We start from the raw sequence: 25,151 nt of genomic DNA on the forward strand, positions 1-25,151 counted from the left end.
AGGAAAAAAGAAAATAAAATGGAATTCACCACCGTCACTAAAGATAGCTTTCTTCCCAAACTGTCAAGAACACAACACTGTATACATCTTTGGTGTTTCCCTTAGATCCTGATATGTAATCTGTAATCAAGCCTTAGAAATACCTTTCATTCTACTCTATGTACATTTAGGTCTGGGTCCCATATCCCTTCTGTAGTAGCTTCTCAGTCTACTTCAGTCCACTCTCCCACTGTAGTCCATTCCAAACAAAGGTGTCCTGAAACAGTTCCTCATACTTCCATAGCAGCGTTGTCCTTTCAAAAGGATCTCTAATGGTTTGCGACTGTTCCACACCTTCAGCCTAGGTTTGTCCTTTAATTGGAGCATCTTGCTTCCTCCAGCATCCTTAGATCTTAAAATGGTGTTGGGGGTAGAGGAATGAGTAGCTATTTGAGCTAATCCTCCTTTCACACAGTGTCGTCTCATAGTTTGTCCTTATATTGGGGCATCTTTTACTCAGTAAGGTTTACGATGAGCTGATGAGCTAATTCTATTTTTCAGAATATTCTGAAGCTGAGAGCCACAAGTGACTGATTCTTCAAATGCTCAAAAGCAAAGCTTTTTTCATCCTAGTCTTATTCTTTTAAACATTTTTTTACATTGTAAAAGATATTAAAACCTATACACATTTAAGTAAGAGCTCTAAGCTTAATAACCTTTCATAGAGTCCATATGTTTAAAGACTCTGGTCTTTCAATTTCCTTTTATTAAAATGGAAAAAATCCTAGTAAGCAAATGAAAATCAGTATTATCTCAGTAAATTCTGTTACCTAAACAGATTAAAAAATTTTTATTACTGTTGTTAATGTGTGATGCTATGGTCTTATGTAAAACACATTATTTGCATTTTTATAGATTATGAACGTACTTAATATAAAAATCTTTACCTAGACATTGTTCCATATGCTACCAAAGATTAACTCCTTCCAAACTCAGAATAACCCTACAGCCTCACTATCATCTTCATTTCATCTATGATAAAAGTGAGGCTGAGAAAGGTTAAATATCAAAGATCAAATACCGAAAACAACCACTAGAGGTACCACTGACAAACATCTGGTAGACTTATACCAGGTATAACAATTATAGTCCTTTTTGAATCTTGTTTTCATATCCTTACTTATATAATCATGTATTGTCTGTCTTGACATGTACAGTGAGTACCTTATTAACTAAGAATTTGGTATTAGCCAAAATCACTTAAAATGAATCCATCCAAAACCTAGGCCAAATTTTTTTCCCTTTTTTTTTTTTTTTAAAGATTTTTTATTTATTTATTTGACAGACAGAGATCACAAGTAGACAGAGAGGCAGGCACAGAGAGAGGGAAGCAGGCTCCCCGCCGAGCAGAGAGCCCGATGTGGGGCTCAATCCCAGGACCCTGGGATCATGACCTGAGCCGAAGGCAGAGGCTCAACCCACTGAGCCACCCAGGCGCCCCTAGGCCAAATTTTCATAGTAAAAGACTGTAAGTTTCATTGAGAATTTAACTTAAAAAGTAAAACTGATTTTATCTTATATTCAATATAACAGTTTAAAACTTTAATTCTGAATTCTTCTTTAGAAGAATAAAGAATCGGGGCACCTGGGTGGCTCAGTCAGTTAAGCATCTGCTTTCGGCTCAGGTCATGATCCCAGGGCCTTGGGATCAACCCCTGCACGGCGCTTCCTGCTCAGTGGGGAGCCTGCTTCTCCCTCTCCCTCTGCTGTTCCCCCTGCTTATTTTCTCTCTTTCTTTCTCTCTCTCTCTGTGAAATAAATGAATAAATAATCTTTTTTAAAAAAGGGAAGAAGAAGAAAAAAATCAATCAAATGATGAATTGGGGATGAAGCACACTTTTCTAAAAAGGAAAAACTACAATAGCATAATACAACTTTTCTTCAATGACCACTTGGCCTAGCAGCAGGATCACAAAGGTCTGATTCTACAAAAAACATTCAACCACTTCCAACAATTTTTCCCAAGGCCTTTCTCAGTCCATTCAAATTATATTCTTTTGAAAGATTTGCCTGTGAAAATCGTTGCTTAATTTTCTTTTCCAATAGTACACTGGTCTAAATCTACCCAATTTTTACTTCTTAAGGATTCACAATTCCAACCTCAACTTCGAAAGGCCCTGCCTTATACTGCACATGCACACCATCAGATTGGATCTACAAGCCGGCATCCGCGAACATAATCATGCAACAGAGACAGATGTTACTGTGAAACAGAGCAGGACTTTTTGATTGGGGATTAATTTCGTAAGAGGTCTGTCCATCAGAGAGTATTTAGATGTATTCTTTTAAACCAAACTCCAAACCCAAGGATTCGAAAGTGAACATGTAGAATTCAAGGCTCCCTTATTTTCACTTCAAATGACTCACTTTTATTGAGAGGCAGTAACAAGCTTATCTGTGAATTTAGAACTTCTGTATGTTTAAGCATGTAAAGCTTTGTAGAGAACTCTTACGTGATATGACGTGGTCCATATACTGAGGTAAATAAGGGGCCCAGGCATCGATGGCTTCCTTCCGTCCCGCCTGCTCAATTCTTCGCAGTTCAGCGAGAAGCAGGGCCTGGGCGGCTTCTCTGACCTGAAAAGGAAACGGAGCCAAATGAAAAAACAGGAACCAGGTCAGTTGCTGAGGTGTTTAAAAACTAGAAAGTTCATCACAAAATAAAGCTAGAAAATATACAAGCCACATTTATTTACAAGAGAAAAACCACAAACCAAGTAATGAACTAAATACTGAATAAACTGGATGTGAGTAAAATCAAAGACATTTTAATGAATGATCTCAGTGAAAAGTATTTTAACACTAATAGAATTATATTCGTACATTTATGCAGCGTTGGGTTTAAAACTTCATTTTCCAAAGCTTTTAAAACACTCCTGTACTTTAATTTTCACCCTAAATTTCCAAATAGTTGTCAGTGTTAAAAGTCACTGTTAGAACTGTTAAATTCTGTCTTCTCTTTTAGCCTCAAGAAACTTAATCTTATCTAGTGAATTTCTTTATACACTAAGTATTGTTTGCACGAACCTATATATAAACCTGCACAATTCCTGTATACCTAAGACATGTTTAAACAATTTGTTTTCAACAAATAGGCAAAATACAATCCTATGTAACGGCATTAGTTCTATAGAAGGAAACAAGTTCTCAAAGTTACATCATTTCAGTTTGTCCTTCAATGTGGCACACTTTTATCTTGCAATTTTAGTTGAGTTTTATTTTGGCAAATTACCACAAGCACGAGGTCAAAGAAGCTCTTCAACTGTCAAGTGGTCTATCAATCAATTTATTTACTCTTTGTCACTGAAAAGGTAACTCAGCAATGTCTGATAAGAGTTTGAATAAAAATTGTTTTTAATTATAACTGATTTTGAAGTGAATTCAGATACTATTCAATGCAAAACCATGAAATTTTAGTATGCTACAATTCAACTTAGAATTGAGGGAAGGGAAACCAGATGGGGGAAACATTTATATTTGATAAATTTAAAATCTTGAATGATACAAATTGCTATAGCTAGATAGGTCAAATGCCATAATAAAAGAAATCTCTATCCATAAAACATTCCCAAGTCCCTGGTGATATTATATTCAAGCGATGTCTAATACAGCACAAGTCCATTAACACAAAATAATAGCTACCCATTTATGAACTCCTACCATGTGTCAGGCTCTGTACTATTTTACTTGCATTATCTGATTTGATCCTGACAGCAATCCCATGAGGAATATATTATTATCCCCACTTTACAAATGAGCTTCAAATAGCTTAAGTAAATTGCCCAGGGTCACAAAGTTAATAATTGGCAGAACTCATATTTAAACCTGGGTCTCTTCGAATTCCAAAGACTTTCTTTTATTATAATGCATTATCTTCCATTGGACAAGGGCTATTCACTTAGAATTTGACTGAAGCGATTATACCGCAATGTGTCATTTTGAGGGAGTTGGGTGTATGTATGTGAGCATGCATGTATGTTAATCTATACAGAACACTCTCTATAGAAACTAACACTCAAAGAAACAGTCCTATAAAGTATATGAACCTTTGGTTAATTATTCATTGGATTCAAAAGTAAACAAACATGCAAGTTGGAACATTACTACTCACACATAAACTGAAAAAAAATCATGAATCCATATTTTCTATGAAATAAACAGGTAAAAAGAAATTAGATAAATATTAAGCATTTCGTTTCAAATTTACACTTGTCTACTGCTTTCATATTTTTGTTTTCTATCCATACCACATCAATATTACCTCCAAGCATCGATCCTGCCATCTTCGGGCCAGCATCTCTAGAAGTGGGGGCCTAAATTTATCCAGTCCCAGCAGGTCTGGTAGCATCACACAGTGCATAGCAGCCAACTGACTCCATCCTGTTAAAAATGTAACATATTACAAATACTGTAAGCATTTTAGCATTCCCTAATTCAAAGACATTTCTTTAAATAAACCAAAAATCAAAAAGGACAAATGTGCTAAATTATATTAGAAATGATTACAATTTATTAGATATTTTATACAAATTATATCAAATGCAGTTTATCTCTAAATCTTGTAATTGGTACTTACAAGAAATCTCAAAGTCTTACACAAAAATAAACTTCCACATAAAGTACATACAAATTCTACAAGGAAAACATATTTCTAAACAGCCCCTCTAAAATAAAACGCCATCAGAATTGAGAAAACATAGAAATAAAAATGTACTAGAGTTGTCGACTTGAAACTACTTTCAGTTAAAAGGGCATTCACGCAGATATCCAAAGTAAGTTCATGTCTGCTAAGGCCTGGCCATCTGTGTATGACCACCTTTGTCAGTCAACAGAGATGTCTTCCCTTGTCTATCACAGGGCCTTTAATTAATACTTATTGATCTCTTTTCCTACTAAATGAATCAGATATTTAATCACAATCATAACTGAGTAAGTAACAGAACATCAATTTTGAGAGGAAAAATGAATTCAGACATTTCATAAAATAAAAACCAGATAATCCAAAATTGACAACATCTTAACTATCACTAACTTTAATCTACGGGAATAAAAGTTTTTTTTTTTTTCCAAAATTCTAATCCATAATATGGAACTTGATTCTTTAAGAAAATAAACACTGGAAGCCACTGCAATATCTAAAAGTAACAGTACCCAGACATGCTCAAATAAGCATTTCAACCAAAGGGGTCTGAAAAATATATACAAAATAAATGCCTCAGTCTTCCCAAATCATGTATGAAGCTACTATTAATCCACAATAATTACCATTATCTGCAGGGGATAACACTTAAAGACAAGTAATCAAAAATGAATGCAAAAAAGCAATTACTACCATATATAAGTGATCACAGAATTTTAACAAATCATTGTTTTGGAAATAATCTAAAACAAAAAGAATCCTATCATAAAATTCAAAATAATTACTAGGATTGCTTAAAGAAGAGAGATAGAGAGAGAGAAGAGAGAGAATGAGTGAGTAACAGATAAGCCACCTATCTAAAGATTTATCCTTCCAGTAAGAAAATTCTCATCAACTGAGAATATATAATTAAATGATTAAGATGATGAGCACACATATTTTATATTCCAATTTATTTTCAATAGACGGTATATATACATATAGAGAGAGTATATACATATATATATATATATATACACACTTATACACACACACACATATATATGTAAATATAAATTACAGTCTCATAAACGTGTGAAGTGTAATTTATGAGCTGAATTTTAATAGGACAGTGATTCTCACCACGGTCCAAAGTCAAGAGCTTTTTTTTTTGAACTAACAAATTACTCTTTCACAACAGCTTAAAAAATTTGACCTGAATTATTTTTGTTAAAATTCAGTCTTAGCACACTAACCTTAGCACATGTCTATGATAGGGAAGCCAAACAAAAAATGAGTTATACTTTTGTGCTCCCATGTTTTCTCTCCAAATGAGTGGTACGTCAAACATGGGCTCTGTACTTTTCAGATACTATGCCATTCTTTCCATTTGAATGGATTGTTAATACTGCTTTCTAGTGAAGAGTCAGAATCAATCTGGATTACACTTGAGATTTTATAAAATTTCCTTTTATATTATACATCTGGTGAAGACAGAGCCCATAATGAAGACAGTGGATAGAACTCAGAGCTCACAAGTTCCGTTAGGCTTCCAGGCAGTATAAATATTCCTATGGTGGCTCTTGGGGAAAAAAGGTTTGTGGATTCCATTCACATTTTCAGAGTTCCAAAAACACTTTCACCTAGCGTTAACTCCATCGGGATAATATGATAGTCTAACTACACCTTGGATTTTTGCCTCATCCAGAAATAGAAATAGTAAGGAGGATAAACAGGTGAATTCCTCTCTGTTTATCATCATAGGTGCTAATCAACATTCAAGACTTCTCTAATGATAACGTAAACAGATCCCTCACATCTCCCTCTAACCTCAGAGTAATGAAACATGCAAAACAGATTCATTAGTTCTAACACCAGAGATCACATAGCAAACATCATTATGAAAACCAATCCACTTTTTAATACCCACTTCACATCAAAGATTAGCATCTTTGCCCTTCTTTAATGGCATTCGGGGTTACGAGAAACAGTGTACACCTGCCACGAGCAGCATTACATTTTCCTAGCTGGCCCTTCTCACTGACATTAGCAAATAAAGTAAAAAAATGGAAAATTTAGGGTCTCATATATAACAAAGCAGATAAATGTGTAAACTGGATAAAAAGAACATGTCATATCAGAATAAAGCACAGACCGAGAGGGAGTTGTTAGGAAGTTGAGAGAGAATACCTTCATTTACTAAGAAACAGGTATGTAAAGCAGGAGTAGAAGCAGGGTCAGAGCCAGAGTGGTCAGCATCAGACCGAGCGGAAATGACAGGAGCAGGTACTTGCAGAGAAAACAGAAGAAATAAAGAGGAGAGAATTGAGGTACAGCGGCTTCTGAAAAAAAGCTCAATATTAGTGAAGAATGAAAAACAAAGTTGGCAAAATATAGTAAATGGAGAACTGAAAAATGATGTTTTCATCAGAAGGGCATGATCGTTGAGGATTACGGCAGGGAAATGATATATTTTACTGAACAGCAATCACAGTGTAGTTTAAATTCCTCTTAAAACCAAAATCTACTTAATATTCTAATTTATTGATGTACCAATTGATACAAAAACAGTTCTAAAACAAGTAAGGCTATAAGTAAAAAATGACAGACATATTAAGAATTAGCAAGAATGTAATTCAATTTTTTAAATGTATCACATACTGAAAACTTTTAAGTTGGTCATCATACTGCCAATTACATTTTTTTTTAAAGATTTTATTTATTTATTTGACAGAGATCACAAGTAGGCAGAGAGGCAGGCAGAGAGAAAAAGAGGAGGAAGCAGGTTCCCCGCAGAGCAGAAAGCCCGATGTGGGGCTCGATCCCAGGACCCTGGGATCATGACCTGAGCTGAAGGCAGAGGCTTTAACCCACTGAGCCACCCAGGCGCCCCCCAATTACATTTTTCTAATGATTTATTTCCTAGCCTTATATGTAAATTATTTTTTAATATCTCAAACCAATATCCACTGAAACCATTTTAATTTTCCACACTCCTTTGATAAAAATACAATTTTAAATCTGCCAACTTATAAAGTATATACTAAACAACTTTTCTAAGAATCCTAACATAGCTTCATTTTTAGTTTAAAAAATATTTTTATGATACCCATGTTTGTGTTATCAAAGTAATTACTATGAATGTTCTAATCTTCATCAAATACATGCAGCAACCCCATCCCACCCCCCAAAAAGTCATATTACCAGGAAAATGTTTCAGCTTCAATTATCATATGAAAAGGCAAAAAGACCGTATGGCACACACATTCTACAACTGGAGGTCAATGGTAAGATTTAGAGGTCACCATTTGACACTTCCTTCCTATGGAGAAATTACCATATGTCATGCACAAGTATCTTCAAATTAATCCCTTTCCTTTCTTCTGTCATTGAACAGCAATAGGTTTGGGCTCCTGAACAGATTAAGCATTGTCCCCTGAATGATATGTTTGTTTTTCATGCAGTGAAGTTCCTTTGTAACTACAGGACAGCTGCATGAAAACAACTTTTCATAATTTCCACACGAATGCATCATAATGTCAATCAGGCACGTGTGAGGTAGTAACCAGTAGAACTGAAAGTACATGAACAGTTAAAAAAAAAAAAAAATCCAATTCTATATACCCTAAGAAGCACATTCTGCACATATGAAAGTCTCATCTGGGAAATTATAATTGTTTTTATTATACACAGACCTGTTTTTGTCCCTTACAAAATTATAATAATTTTATGTTATGCTTATGAAAGAAACAGAGCTATTCTTAACTGCACATTTCCTAAGATATAAGAATTCTACTGTAATCTTGCAAAAAAATCTTAAATATTTTTATGTTCTATTAAGTAAATTTTTCATTTTATAAATCATTTCTAATTACAAATTCAGTTATTATGGCCTATCAAATATTCACTTCCTCATGCAAAAAAGTTGCCAAGCCTGGATGGCAGAGAGTAAATTTTCAGGTTTTAACTTTCATGCCACCAAAATTGTTCACAAAGTTCCTCTGGTGGCTTCCAACAACTGGGAATTTTCCATAATTTCACTTATAAAAAAAAGAAATTATTATTATCATCCCTGAAAAGGCTCTGATATCTGCTTTTACTCTTAAGTGAGAGGACAGTAGAGTGAGAGTTGAGGAAATTCAATACAAATGAATAAAAGTTCAGTACTGAGTGATCATTACCCTAGTCTTGTCAAGTAAGTAGTGGGATTAAACTCCATCTTCTGTAAGTCACAAGCATAAAGGAAACTAGAAATGCTACTGAGAAAACAATAGCTCTTAACAGAATAATGTTCAATATATGTAAGTTTATTTTTAATGAGGTAAATAAACAGACTCTTTTTTGGACTACTGTTTAAATGACAGGAATAAGGAAAAAACATTTACATTTTCCTTTAATAAATTCTGTGAGCACACATACACACAAATCAAGAATACTATTAGACAGATCAAGGAATCAGATTTACTATGCTTTAAAAATATTGGCATCACCACCAAAAAATACTTCATTCAGACTACCTCACAGCTGAGACTGCAGAATCTGGAACTACTTTTACAACTAATTGAGAAATTCAAATTAACTCTGCTTGAGCTTTTAAAACTGTCCACATATAAAGAAGTCAGCAAAAGAAATTTAAAGAGTACCACTCCCAAAACAAAAAGCTCAAGGCTTAATGACAATAATGAATCTGAAGGAAGTCATATGTAGCACTGAATATTGACAATTCATAGCAGGAAGCATAAGAAGCATTTGGTTTCTTAAAACAAAAAAGCTGCAATGTCAATTATCAATTGACTTCTATTACTAAGGGTTAGTCAAGCCTAAGGGCAAAAGTCTCAGCATAGCTTCAGGTGATGACAGAGGTGGCTAGAGTTCTATTATTTTACCTACGAAAGTTCTTTAAATTTTGCAGCTAAGAGCCTCTTCAATTACTTACTATCATAGGCAAAGATAAACGAACTGTGTGACAACATACACACACACACACACACACACACACACACACGCTTTCCGTTAAATAGCATCTACATAGAACTCGATGTTACAACATCCCTGGTTTTTCAGTTTCTGAATAGGTCTATTTCAGTCTTCATTTGAAATCTGACTCTGAGCTCCACTGTTCCCTACTGCCATTGTGACATGCTAAGTATAGAAAGGATAGAAAGTGAACATACTTTAGGTAGCAAGTTATTGGTCTAAAACTCGTTAGCCTCCTGGTACGTGAAAACAAATAGCCCTTTCAATACATTTTTCAGAAGAGAATAAAAAAAATCTAGAAAGTTTTCTGTAAAACCAAATGCAATGGGTAAAGAAGTTTTTCAAAGTCTAACACAAAATTATTTAATAATGAATCACTTTATCTAAAGTGTTACAGGATAATCACAAAGCTTTGAGAGGGGAGAATAGAGAAGGCGGCATTCCACACTAGGTCTGCCATTCAGTGTAGAGATTTTAGAGCAACATCTGCCCTTTATGTCTATGGGAGATGAACATTCTCATCATCTTTTAAGTCAACATGAAGCACTCGGATAAATCATTAATCAAACAGTCTAAGAAAAAAGTATATCCTTAAAATGCTATGACGGAAGAGCACAAAAAGTCTAACGGCAATAGGAAAGTACAAGGTTCCAGGAAGCAGAAAGGATAAGGACCTACCATAAAGCAGAATCAATTAACAGCCCAAGATAGTATTCTGACAGACATACATCAAGGCAAAATACAAAAGTGCTAATAATGTTTGAAAAGTACAATAAAACTCTATTTAACCTCCAGATCGCCAATGGATTATACCAGAACTGGAATAAGTTCATATGTAATGGCAATTTTACCTTGGCCTTTAACTCTAGTCAGAGTCCAAAAAATAAAAATTAAAAAACTTTTTAAAATCCTGCTTCTGTAAAAGGCCTCCTTCATTACTAACATCTAAAAAAAAAAAAAAATAAATGAACTAAGACCAGGCACCATGGGGGGGAAGAGTTTATTACATTGAAATATAAAGGGATAATATAAATAATAACTTGAATTCGACATATGGAGGCTATTCAAATTTTCTATTTCATTTAATTAACAATAAGCACCTACTATGTGCCAGATGTCAGGCGAAGCATATAAAAAGCCATAAAGATTAGACAAAGATGCTGCTTGCAGTTACTCAGAGTCTGGTAGGAAAAGCAAATAACTAATGAAAATGTTACCACCAACTGCACTGTCCTCTGGATCTCCTCCACTAGACATAAGCTCCTTGAAGGCAGAGATTGTTTTGTCAGCCTTAAAGACCCAGCCCCTACTTACTGACTTATCAACACTAGAAGCATAAAGAAAAGGTATCTATAGATTCACTTATCCAAATATTTACTGAGTACCTTCTATGCTTCAGCTACTGTTCCCAAGAACTTGTACTAAATCAGTGAATAAAAAAGAACAAAGAGAACAAATGCCTGCCCTTTGAGCTTCCAAAGACCAAAGTCATAAACCAATTTTTTAAAATAAAAGGCATATAAGTTCAAACACAAAATTTTAACGAGTCTTGAGGTCCATCCTTTGACCTGATATATGTACTCCATACTTCTTGCTATAGAACCTAGGAAAGGATGGTGAAAACCTATTGGTTAATTTGTATAAATGATGCCTGAAATAATTTAACAATGACTACCTCCTACTTCTAAGTTTAGACAACCTAAATTAAACCCATTTCTGAAAAATAAAATAGCAGATACTGTAACATAATCTTACATATTTAAATTGCTTAAACTTGCTTCCACACCTGCCACTGAGTAACGATGTAACTACTAACATAGACAGAGGGTCACAGTCAAGATAGGCACTAGAGACACACACCAAAGACTTAGGCCATAACATTACTTAACTGACCAAGAGAAGTACAGTATATCAGGATGTAGATAAGCCTAAAGCTATTGGCCATTTAGGGCTGTATAACTATGAACAACAATTTAGTCTGATCCCTTTCTCAAGTGAGATGTTTTGTAAAGTACACAATCGAGTGTCTAATAAATAAAAACTGACTTTACCAAAAAGTACTGACATGACTGTCAGTAAATGTTAATAATTGGCAAAGACTGAATGAACAAGCCCACTGTTAGACAAAATAAAGCTCTCGTGAAGAAATTATTTTCCAATGAAATACCCTGATAATGTTTATTAGAAATTATGTTAGCTGAACTATCTATATCATCTTTATTCTTAGACCCAAACGTCTACAAAAGGTCCAATCCGCAGCTAAAGTCTTTACTCCATATAGATTATTTTGCAGCTGAACAAGTATTAGCCAACATGTAAGTGACAGTTTATCGAAAAGGAGCATATTCATGTTTGCATTCAGCTTGAGAAATGGATTGTGAGTCAATGTGCAATGTAGTGGGAGTCAGGAAAAGAAAACATAAGGAAAGAGGAAAATGTCTGAAAGCAAACCGAGCTAAGTTAGAACAGAAAGACAAAAATGTAATACCCTCACTGTTCTACTGTAGTCAGAGAACTCAGAGCCTTGTCCATTCTCTTACCGTTTCTTACACTAGCTAGTTGTTTATGTCCATTGAGTTATTTACTAGATAGATGTATATAAACTACTCAAGAGAGTATACATCAGACTAATTTTTCTAACGACCAAATAGAGTTGGAGGAAAAAAGGGCTTAGTAAATATTTATTAAAGAGATAATCACTCTATATTTTCAATATTCAAATAGAAAGTGAGTTTCATCATAGTATTTTATAATGTAATTCTCACTACAGATTGCTAATCTTTATTCCCTTTAAAAGATAAGCATCTGTATTGTTTCAAATGGAAATTCCTAACTCTACTGCCTTAAATAAATGCTTTGGAAAAAGCCTCAATTCTTAGTGTCCTTCTCCCCCTCTTCACTGCTCTCAAAACGTGATGCTTTATGAGAGGAGCAGCATTAAAGTATTCAAATCAAAGTAACATCCTCAGATCTGACCAGGTGAGTAAGTTCAATGCCGTAACGGTGATGGAGTACACAATGCATCACAACAATGTCACAGATTACAGAGGGAGAAAATGTAATCGAAGAAGAAATATCAACTACAAAGAATGATAATAACAATGGTAATGATGAGGAAAACAAATACCATCTCTAACAGGAACTGACTTTTTTTTAAAGGTTTTGTTTATTTATTTGACAGCAAGAGAGGAAACACAAGCAGTGGGGTAGCTGGAGAGGGAGAAGCAGGGAGCGGGAAGCCCAAAACGGGCTCAATCCCAGGCCTCTGGGACCATGACCAGAGCCGAAGGCAGATGCCTAACAACTGAGTCACCTAGGCACCCCTAAATAGGAACTCATCATCAATGAAGCACTGAACTAACTAAATAGAGGAGATTACGCCCTGCCACTGATTTGTACAGTGTAAGCTGGAAGATATTTTTAATGGATTTAGGACATAAATACAAGCACAGACTGAGAGTTAAAAGGTGCTGTTGTATCCTAATCATACCACTATAACTAACCATATTTTAAACAAGTCTCTTACCTTTGTGAGCCTGTTTCCATTTCTCTCTGAAGTAATGGCTCTAAAAATACTGAAACTCTATATAACATAAATGATTTTTACTTTACGAAGTAATAGTATATTTAGAACATTTTCAAAGTAAAGGGAGAGGAACTGCCACTTCTGGCCAAGATGGAATAACATGAAACAGATTTATAATCCCATCTAAAACAACTCCCCCAACCAAACACATAAAACAATGGTTTCAAGCCCCTGGACATCAAGTGATGATCAACTGAGAGTCAGGAGTTGGGAGACAAACAGCAAGCACTATGATTGCCCCAGCTTATTGCTTTGTGGGAGTTTCTCGACCAAGATACGGGAAGAAGTTTGAGGGAAGAGCCCCACAGTTTCCCTGAGTTGAAGAGACAGAGCTGAGAGTCTCAGGAAGCCAGAGCAGCTAGAATCCACTGGACAGAGAGAAGAAAGCTTCAAAGATCAAGTTCTTCAGACATCCCCCTGGAATAGTCAGAGCACTGATCAGTTCATGTGTGTGAAGAAACTATAATGCCAAAGACCATGTTGCTTCCACCAGCCAGACTGGAAAATTAATAATTCATGGGGTACTAGATAGAATACTCAGGAAGCTCTTGCCTCAGTAATGGGAAATTAGCCTTAGAGCATGACTCTAAACCCACCAAACAAATCAAAAACAAGACCAGAAAAAAATCAAACTGTTTCCAAGCAACTTAACTGTATCCAGAATATAAGTTACAAAAGAAAAAAAAAGATTTATAACAATATAAAAATCTTCAGTACCCAACTGAAAATCCAAAATCCAAAGTGTCTGCCATTTAACAATGATTACCAAGCACGCAAGGAAGCAGGAGAGCACAGTCCATAATGCGGGAGGGGGATCCATTAAAAATGAACCCCAAACTGACAGAGATGTCAAAATTATCAAATAAGGGTATTAACAGTTATTATAACTATAGCTGATATACTGAAAAAAGTTACACAGAAAAAATGAAGATATAAAAAAAGATACAAATCAAAATTATGGACATGCAAATCATAATGTCTGAGATGAAAAATACCCTGGTTCGTCTTAATACCAGGATGGATATTGCCAAAAATAGACAAATGAACTTGAAGACATTGCAACAGAAACTAAATAATGAAAACACAGGGGGAAAAAAATCCAAATATAAAGCATCAGTGATCTATGAAACAATTTCAAGTGACCTAATGTACATATAATTTGAGTCCACTAAAGGGAGAAGAGAGGAGAGAATAGAAAGAATATTTGGAGAAATAATGGTTGAAAAATTTTTTAAATTAATGAAAACTATAAAAAAATAATAAGCTCAATAAACTCAACCTCAAGAAATATAAAGAAAATTACACCAAGGCACTTCATAAGCAAATGGCTCAAAACCAAGAACAAAGAGAAAATCTTTAAAACAGCAAGAGTCATAAAGTAAAATAAAAATTTTTAATGTTAAATAGGAAAATACAGATGACATCAGATTTCTTGTTAAAAACAAAGCAAATGAGGGGGCACCTGGGTGGCTCACTCAGTTGAGCATCTGACTCTTGATTTCAGCTCAGGTTGTGATCTTGGGGTCCTGGGATCAACCCCTACTTCAGGCTCCACACTGAGCATGGAGTCTGCTTATCCCTCTCCCTCCCATACTCACACGTGGTCACACATGCACACTCTCTCTCTCTCATGAATAAATAAACCTCTAAAAAAAAAATAAAACAAAGCAAGTAAGAAGATAATAGAGTACCCTCTGTTAAGTACTGAAAGATACAAATAGTCCACCTAGAATTCTATACCAGACAAAATATATCTTTCAAAATCAAAAGCAAATAAAGACGTTTTCAGATGCGAAGCTGAAAGAATAGCAGACCTTCACTACAAGAAATGTTTACTTCAGGCAGAAAAAAAAATTACACCAGACAAAAATCTGCATCTACATAAAGGAATGAAAAACACCAAAAATGGTAATTACATAGTTAAATGTATTCCTTTTCTTATTTAAATCCCTTTAAAATACAATTAACTGTTAAATAATACTGATTTGAAGAGTTTATAAAATACATAAATGTAAAATACAAAACAAAGATAAAGTTCAGGAAATTTAAAAAATGCAAGTATAACATTTTAGTTTTAATATTAAATGTTAATGGTATAATGAAGGTACTCTAAAAATTAAAGATCTCTGTAGACTAGAAACTCTAAAATAACCATTAAAATAACAAAATAAACAATTAGCTTATAAGTCAATAAAAGAGATAAAGTGAAATCATAAAAGAAAACAGTAGAAAAAAGAAAAGAAGGCGCAAAGAACAAATGAGACAGGAGAAAAAATAGCAGAATGACAGATTCAAACTAACTATATCAACAACCACATTAAAATGTAAATGGCTTAAACACTACAGCAAAAAGTAGGCCATATTGCCTATAAGAAACACAATTTAAATGTAAAGACCCCAAATGGGGGGAAAGTAGAAGGACAAGAAAATACATACCATGCAAATAACAGTAACCAAAAATGCTGAACTGGATGTATTATTATAAACAAAGTAGATTTTCAAAGCAAAAGATACTATCAAAGATAGAGGTCATTTCATAATGACAAAAGTAAAAAAAAAAATCAGTAAGAAAAGGTTTATGTACCTAATAAGAGAGATTTATAATACATGAAGCAAAAGCCAATAGGAATTCAAGAAGGAATAATGAAAGCCACAACCATTGCCAGACTACTCAGGAGAAAAAAAAAAACATAAAATATATATAACAAAAATGAGAGGAGGGTACCATTTCAGTTTCTACAGATATGATATTAAAAGAAAAATAAGAGGGACGCCTGGGTGGCTCAGTTGGTTGGACGACTGCCTTCGGCTCAGGGCGTGATCCTGGAGTCCCGGGATCAAGTCCCACATCAGGCTCCCAGCTCCATGGGGAGTCTGCTTCGCTCTCTGACCTTCTCCCCTCTCATGCTCTCTCTCACTGTCTCTCTCTCTCAAATAAATAAATAAAATCTTAAAAAAAAAAAAAAAGATCTACATATTCTATAAAAAAAAAATAAAAAAATAAAAAATAAAAGAAAAATAAGAGAATATTAAGCTTTTCTCCCCAATAACTTTGACAGAAAACAGCAAAGTTCACCAAAGATGTAATAATAATGATAAAACATCTAAATAACCCTGTATCTATTAAAGCATTTAAATCTGTAGTTAAGGGGCACATGGGTGGCTCAGTGGATTAAAGCCTCTGCCTTCGGCTCAGGTCATGATCTCAGGGTCCTGGGATCAAGCCCTGCATCGGGCTCTCTGGCCAGCAGGAAGCATGCTTCCCTCTTCCTCTCTGCCTGTCTCTCTGCCAACTTGTGATCTCTGTCTGTCAAATACATAAATAAAATCTTTTAAAAAAAAAGTCTGTAGTTAATACCTTTCCCATTAAGAAAACTCCAGGTCCACATACTTTCAATAGTGAATTTAGATAAAACGAATAAGGAATAAAATCAATCCTAAACAAACCCTTCCAGAAAATACAAAAAAAAAGGGGGTGGGGTGGGGAGGATAACATCCTAATTCCTACGAGACCAGCATTATCCTATTACCAACACTGAACAAAGAACATTATCAGAAATGAAAACTGTAGACCAAAATCCCTAATAAACATAACATAAACTCTTAAGAAATTTTAGCAAATTATACTAGCAATCTGTAAGAAGAAGAAGAATTCATCATGACCAAGTGTTGTTTAATATAAGATCTCAAGGGTTTTTTTTTTAATTTTTTTAAAGATTTTATTTATTTGAGAGAGAGAGAGAGAGAGCACTCATGAGAAGGGGCAGATCAGAGGAAGAAGCACACTCCCTGCCGAACAGAGAGCCTGATGCGGGACTTGATCCTAGGACTCCAGGATCATGACCTGAGTTGATGGCAGTTTCTTAACCAACTGAGCCACCCAGTCACCCTCAAGATTGTTTTAAAGTTCAAAAGTTCATGTACTTTGTTTTAAGAAAATAAATGAGAAAAATCATTTGCTAATTTCAACAACTGCAGAAAAATCATCTGAAAAAATCTAACATCCATTCATAATTTTTAAATCTCAGCGAACTAGGAATAGAGGGTACCTGACTTAATATTCTGTTCATTTAAGAAAAACCTGCAACTAATATCAAGCTTTAAAAAAAAAAAAAAAGATTTTATTTATTTATTTGACAGAGATCACAAGTAGGCAGAGAGGCAGGCAGAGAGAGAGGGAGGGAAGCAGGGGCTCGATCCCAAGACGCTGGGATCATGACCTGAGCCAAAGGCAGAGGCTTCAACCCACTGAGCCACCCAGGGGCCCCTAATATCATGCTTAATAAAGATTGGATGCTTTATCCCATGTATTAGAAATGAGGCAAGCATGACTGCTCTAACTTTTCAATTCAACAGCATTCTCTAACTCCTTACCTGTGCAATAAGGTAAGAAAAATAAAATTCAAACTGACTGAAAAGAAGCAAAACTGTCTTTATTCACAGATAACATTATTTTGGGCATGTACTCTGAAGGAAGAAGGGCTAAAAATTGATAAGTTACCATCCATCTTAGGAAGTTAAAAATAAACCGCATATTAAACTACAAAAAAAACAGGAGAACAGCAGATTTCAGTAAGACAGGAAAAAATATGCACTTAGAAAGGAAAAACAAAGGCACAGAGGATTCATTAAAATGACTAATAAGATTGATAAGTGCCTGATGAGACTGATCAAGAAAAAAGAGGGAAGATACAAATGATTAAAAACATCAGGAACAAAAATGATGGTATCATCACAGATATTAAAAAATTTGAAAGATAGTACCTTTTCAAAGGACAACAAATTTAAAAGAACTAGAAAAATCGCTAAATATGTACTAATGAAACTGACGTAAGAAGAAACAGAAAATCTGAAGTGTCACATGAGAATGAAAGAAATTAAACCTAGAATTTTAAAACTTTCCACAAAGAAAACTCTAGATCTAAATCCAGCAAATTCTACTGCACATACATGGAAGAAAGAATGTCAATCTCACACAAATTCTACCTGAAAACAGAAAAAAAGAAAAGATTCCTTAATCCATTTTTTGAAACCTGCATTAATGTAACACTTCATAAGAGCATTAGAAGAAAGGAAAATTGGGGAATTTGGCTGGTTCAGTTGGTTAAGTGTGTAACTCTTGATCTCAGCTTAGGTCTTGATCTCAATGTTTTGAGTTCAAGCCCTGTGTTGGGCTCCATGGTAGGCATGGAGGCTACTTATTAAAAAAAAAAAAGGAATAGGAAGAGGAAGAGGAAGAAGAGAAAACTTTTTCCTAAACAAAAAATATTAAGCCAAATTCAACAATATATAAGATGATAATACATCAAAACAGAATAAAAGGAAAAATTATATAATCATCTCAATAGATACAGAAAAAGCATGATAATATACTGATGATATACAGATGATAAACACTTAGCAAAGGAGTAACGGAAAGTTAATTTTTTTTTTTTAAAGATTTTATTTATTTATTTGACAGAGCGAGATCACAAGCAGGCAGAGAGGCAGGCAGAGAGAGAGGAGGAAGCAGGCTCCCTGCTGAGTAGAGAGCCCGATGCGGGCCTCGATCCCAGGACCCTGAGATCATGACCTGAGCCGAAGGCAGCGGCTTAACCCACTGAGCCACCCAGGCGCCCTGGAAAGTTAATTTCTTATAAATTACCTATAAAAAGCATACAAGAGATATAATAATTATGAAAGCTTAAAGGGAAAACATTGGGAATAGAAAAAGTATCCCATATGACTGTCCATATAGTCAAAGTAATCCACAAATAAAGTATTACAAATAATGGATGAAGAGCATGCCAGCTTGATACAAGGTCAACATATAAAAATCATCTGCATTTCTATGCCAGAGGCACAGAAAACAAACTATTCAATACCAGTTATAAGAATATTTTAAAAATCCTTACCTAGGAAAAAATCTAAATAAAAAGACCTCTACACATTAAACTATAAAAGAGTTACAATAGCTAAATGAGACCTAAATAAATACAGGAATATACTGAATGAATGAACCCACAAAGATATTAATTCTCCTCAAACTCATCTACAAATTCAATAAAACTTCAGTTGAAATCACAATAGGTCTTTACAACAAATGAGAAACTAGCTCTAAAGTGACAATTGAGATATTCAAAGAAACAAGAATAGCCATGACATTCTTTAAGAATAAGATGGGAAGACTCTATCTGTTGAATACCAAGTCCTACTATAAAGCTACAGTAATTAAGGCACAAGAATACACAAGCAAGTCAACGGGCTCAAACAGCCCCAGAAACAGATCATATAGAAGAACGTTTTATTTATGACAAGGATGGCATTGCAAAGCAGTGGGGAACAAATCAGGACCCCTGCTTCCCATTTTACCCAAAATTGAATTCTAGGCAGATTACAGATCTAAATAAAAAGGATAAAACAATAAAGCTTATAAAACAGAAGGATATCTTCATGATTATCAGGGTAGAGGTATCAAGGTAACTTCTTAAATAGGACACAAAAATATTAATCGTAAGTGAAAAAATTGATATATTAGATTCCACTGAAATTGAGAGACGCTGAATTTCAAAAATAAGAGAGAAAGGCAAGTAAGTATTTGCAATACATAAAGGGCTCATAACACACAAGTGACAGATCAACCCTTACAAGTCATTTAAAAAAAAAAACCTAGTAGACACACGAGTTGAACAGGCACTTCACAAAAGAACATATGTAGAAATGAGCAATAAACGTACCTAAAAAGTATTCAACCCTGATGGGTATTGGGGGATGTAAATTAAACACTTGAGAGACTACTGCACATACACCAAAATGGCTCAAGTGAAAGAAATGGAAAATATTCAGGGTTAGCTACATTCACTGCTGAGCATTAGCTCATCAATGGTCTATGAGACTTCTTGTTGCGCCATATCTAGCCAACCCAGTATTTTCCATCTTTTTCACTTTAGCCATTTTGATGGATATGTATTAGTCACTCACTTAGAAAAACATACTATTATCTGCTAAAGCTAAACATATGCAGAAATTCCACTTTCGGTTATATACACAACAGAAGTACTGATAACTGATAAGGTACATTAAGATTCAAATACAAGAACGTTTGCAGATTTACAAAAAACAATGAAAATAATTCAAATGTCTATCGATAGGAAAATGGACAAAGAAACTGTGGTCCACTCATTCTGCAGACTATTACCGAACAATAAACAATGAAATGAGCAAATCTCAAACGCAGTTATCATCGAAAAATCTCATAAAATAAACCAAAACAAAAGAATACATACTCCATGACTGACGGAATTCATATAAAACTCAAAGAACAGCAAAACGAAACTACAGTATTTAGGGCTTTAAACTCGGGTGGTATAACTCTAAAGGAAAGAAAGAAAGTGATTTCCCAGAAAGTCAAGACAGTAGCTAACTTTTGGAAGAGGGCACTAATGACAGAGAGTGAACACACCAGAAACCTCGGGCATGATGGCAATGTTCAAGTTCTTGTCCATGGATGTAGTTACAAGGGAGTTTAGCACGTAAAAGTCACTCAGCTACATACTTCCGTTTTGCGTACCTTTCTGTATATGTATTTCACATACACAAGTATAAAAATTTATCCAACCAAAACTTTTCTATAACATGAAATTATTTTACACGAGTTTATATTTTTAATCAGAGGAAGGGTAATAAAGGATGTGAGCATGAGGGGTTGGAATGAACAATGGGAGTAGGAGTAGAGAATGTGGGAGTTTATCTCCCATAATGAGAAGCCAGCAGTGCCTAAAACTGAAAATCAGGCATCTATTTAAAGATATTAAAGTAAATACCAAATAATAAGCTAAGAAAGAGAAAAGTACTTGTCCTAGGGATGGGAAAAAATTTTTTTAAAAAAATCTTTAAAACAGAAACAAATAACTATGGAAAAAAGAAGACCCTGAAGTCACCATTCACAGGCAGAACCTTCAACATCTCATCTCTTGCTCACTTCTTCTTCACTTTCATCACATTCTGAGAGAGTCAGAATTAACTCTAAGCCTGAAGGAAAGCTCTCTAAAGCAGAAGTGACCCCCCACCCCCCAACTCTGATTGCCTCATTTGCCACTCTTATAATGGACATAAAAGATAATAATGGAAGCAAAACTCAATTTTCTCTTCTATCTACTAATGAAAAACAAAGCTACAGACAAAAATTAAGACAGGGGCGCCTGGGTGGCTCAGTTGGTTGGGCGACTGCCTTTGGCTCAGGCCATGGTCCTGGAGTCCTGGGATCAAGTTCCGCATCAGGCTCCCAACTCCATGGGGAGTCTGCTTCTCCCTCTGACCTTCTCCCCTCTCATGCTCTCTCTCTCAAATGAATAAATAAAATCTTAAAAAAAAAATTAAGACACATAATGACATAAATAAAAAGAAAGTTTTTCCACTTGTGGATTACAAAGCATGAACTACTGGCAAATAACAGAATAGATACAGTATGAAAACATTAATTTAAAACATTTATAAATGTAGTTAAAAAAACAGGTAAAACTTTTAAACTCAAGATACACATGATTAACACACTAGCGCTGTCAAGTTAAGGTGCCCCTAATTCATAAAAATTAGGTCAAAGACAGTACAACAAAATTAAGTGAAATATGCTCATTTATCAGTTTCTAAATAAATCCGATTTATTTTTAACTGACATCTTAATTATCCATATTTACATCTGGAATATAACAACTTTTCTCTCTTTTAACAATATGAGACAAATAAAATGTTATGATTATACATTAGTTATGCCTCCTCAGTTTCTACAGCTGAAATGTCAGGTCAATTACTTAATAAGATTTAATTTTACCTTGTTTAATCTGTCCTTGCACAACATTACTGGAAGTTGGAGGGGAACCCCTTGCCTTAGAAAGGTCTGGGGTGCTTGGTCGAGGTGGCCTTTAAAAAAAAAAAAAAGAAGAAAATATATGTATATATACATTTATACTTTCATATTTCCAGAACCATTTAAATATTTAACTTTCTAGTCCTCAATGAATTGCAAAAGAAACATACACAGAACATTTTCAATTTACCATTCCAAAAAGATGGCTTTTTTTTGTTTTTACCTATTAACATTTTCCTTTTCAAATTTTAATCAATTGAATGATTAGCAAATAGCAAGCAAAAATTTCATATCTACAATTTATGCTTTATACTAATTTAAGAAATATTTCTGAACAGTTTAATGTGCTACCACTGACAAATAAATATCATAATTAGTCCTTCATTCTTCAGTATCAGCATGCTGAGATTTCAGCGTTCCCTGTATGATTGGTCCAAATGAGTTCATGGAACAATACAGTGAGTCTAAAAGAATTCATCTCTAAAATCTGAAAAAAGTAATACGGCATTAGAAATCTTGAACTTCCAAGGCAGTATGTCTCACTGTGAATTCTTTTAACACCACTCAACTACCTGTGTGACCTTAGACACATCACTTAACCTGTGTCTCAGTTTTCTTATCTGTAGTAAAAGGATAACAGTGCCTGCCTTCTAGGGTTAAGAGCATAAATGACCTAGTATCTATAAAAGTACTTACATCAGAACCAGACACTAGGTAAGTACTACTTAAGTACTTGATTTTTTAAAATTTCTCAATATGATCAACTCTCAATAAAGGATAATAAAACCACAGTTTAAAAATTTGCCTTCATGACTTCTAGAAAATAGATAATAACAAATCAGGTTCAATATTCATTAAATATTAAAATAATACTCTCTTACAATTAAAAAAAAGTTTTCTCTCTCCCAACTGAAGAATTCTGACAAAATTTTCACAAAATTCTGAAGCTAATTACTAAACACCTATCATTCATTACATATAAGTCATAAAGAAGCACTTCAACCAAATATAACACTTTGAATTAAATGTCAATGCAAACTTTAAGTAGATACAATTCTAAGATTATATTCTAAGAGCTAGTCCCTAACTCACTTACTTAACCTGAACTGAGCTACTCAGTTTAAATAGCTATGTAGTATGTTTGAATAAAGATTAAACATGTTTTAAATCATGCATGTTGTGTTTTAAAATTTCAAGGGGAAACACTGAGATGACACAAAGATGCTAAGGTAGGCAGAACCAAAAAAGAAAAAAAAAAAAGTACTAAACAGAAAAATAAAAGAGGTTTCATTCTTTTTTTTTTTTTCCCTGAAATGTGAGAATAAAATCAAACTATCATGGTCACACCTGGTAGGACCCTTCTTCATATGATCACCAATAAAAGTTGCATTAGTCATACTCATTAACGTATTTGCCAAAGATATGATAGACAGGAGATGCTGTGTAGTGACGGCTCGGGACACTCCGTAAGTTCCCTTTCCAACGCTCTCAGTTGCAGGCAGCTTCCTTTCTACTTCTGCTTTCCCATGTGACAGTTTCCGAGCAGGCTGATTATAACCAGGAAGCATCAGGGACATATGACCTCCTCTGGATAGGAGACCAAAAGATACTGTGCAATGCGGTTTCAGCATTCCAAGGCGATCAAGGCAAACTTCATCCAGAACTTCATTTAAACCCCAGGCATGAAGACACGACATGAACAATTTTGCAGTGTCCATTGTTAAATTATATTCTAATAGGGTCAATGGCTTAGATTTGCTGGACCGATACTCTGGATCGCTCTCTTCTCTTCTCTGCCTCATCATCTCCTCGTCCTCCTCTTCATCATCAAGGAGATGTTCCTTTATGTTCTCTTTGATAGTTTCTTTCACTTGTTGGAAGAGAACTGCTGCTCGTTTTCCAGTTAGAAAAGAGCCCCCTTTGTCTGAACTGCCAGATGCTTTTTGCAAATTCTCTGGGGAAATAAGCGCAGTATTCGGCCTAGAGGCTTCTTCAGTCAGGAGTTGAATAATCAACGCTTCCACATCAAAGAAAAGCACATGTATGTCCGGGTCTGTTAGGTTCGTCTTTATTGCTTGAACCATCAGGGAGTTATGAGAATATTTAGGCAAATTTCCCTGCAAAAAAAAATTTTTTTTTAATGGTCATAACTATGAAGTGTTTAATTGCATACATTCACGAATGAGGAATAAACAGAAGAACTTGAATGCATATTCGGTGCCTCTACCATTAAGAGTAACGCACGAACTGCACCAATCAGCAGAATATAAAAAATGTGAATTTATGAGGATTTTATGCTGAAACAATTATAAAATGGTCAATTATTTAAAAACAAAAAAAAATTTGTTATCGAAGCAGAGTCCTTTCACTCATAGAAGAGACTAAAATTTCAGTGACCTCTATGCAAATTCTCTGAGAATGAACTACTGGTCCACCTAAAAGAAAAATCCATTTATCACAGCAACTCGTCCCTTTAAGTTGCTGTACCATCAAATCCCTCCTCTTTCCACGTTCCCTTCACTCTCTCCCTATTCACAGATTCTTTTCCCTCAGTTCGGAACTTGCGCAGGTCTACTGAGATTCTCACAAAGAGTGTTATCTTTGACTGTGCCCTCTCTTCTACAGATCTCTCTCCTCCTCTGCTGCCCCTTTTAGCCAAATGTAGAGAAAGTTAGGAGGCTAATCCAAGGAAACTCTCAGTCCTGCTTTTCCTTGAGCTCTTTGCAGTATCTGACATCGTTGTTTTTGCTGGGGGAGTGAGAGAAAAGCATAAAGAAAAAAAATTAAAAGCCACCTCTCCCAGCTTCCCTTCCTGGTGAGCCTTCTGATCTGACCACCCTTCTCAGCCGTCAGCTGCCCTGAAAACTCATCCTTCCTCCTATGTTGGGACTGACGCCTGTGGCTCCCTAATTTCCATCATCGCCAGACCAGCCCCCTGGAGTTTCAATCCTCTACTTAACAACTGCTTGTATCTAGATGTCCCATAGCACCTCATAGTCAATGTGTCCCCATGTCCACGCTGCCACTGAACCTGCTGTGCCTGCCAGGCCGTCCGTGGAGAATCCTTCCTCTTCCATTCTGTCCCC

General features: G+C 35.0%; 1 protein-coding gene across 3 annotated transcripts in view; it reads right to left on the reverse strand.

Moving 5' to 3' along the window:
• WDR7 (WD repeat domain 7) overlaps positions 1 to 25,151 on the reverse strand; it is a 367,702-nt gene that overhangs the window by 234,611 nt on the left and 107,940 nt on the right. For 2 of the 3 annotated variants that reach the window (XM_044242905.1, XM_044242907.1), the window contains exons 15-19: positions 23,413 to 24,182; positions 22,030 to 22,118; positions 6,848 to 6,946; positions 4,301 to 4,419; positions 2,493 to 2,616 (exon numbers count right to left, since the gene is read on the reverse strand). In XM_044242905.1, coding sequence (XP_044098840.1) covers positions 2,493 to 2,616; positions 4,301 to 4,419; positions 6,848 to 6,946; positions 22,030 to 22,118; positions 23,413 to 24,182 — 1,201 coding nt within the window. The remainder of the gene's footprint in view (positions 1 to 2,492; positions 2,617 to 4,300; positions 4,420 to 6,847; positions 6,947 to 22,029; positions 22,119 to 23,412; positions 24,183 to 25,151) is intronic. The other variant, XM_044242906.1, reaches the window with a different exon arrangement.

This window comes from Neovison vison, chromosome 3, assembly GCF_020171115.1.
Source record: "Neovison vison isolate M4711 chromosome 3, ASM_NN_V1, whole genome shotgun sequence".
Lineage (NCBI taxonomy): Eukaryota > Metazoa > Chordata > Mammalia > Carnivora > Mustelidae > Neogale > Neogale vison.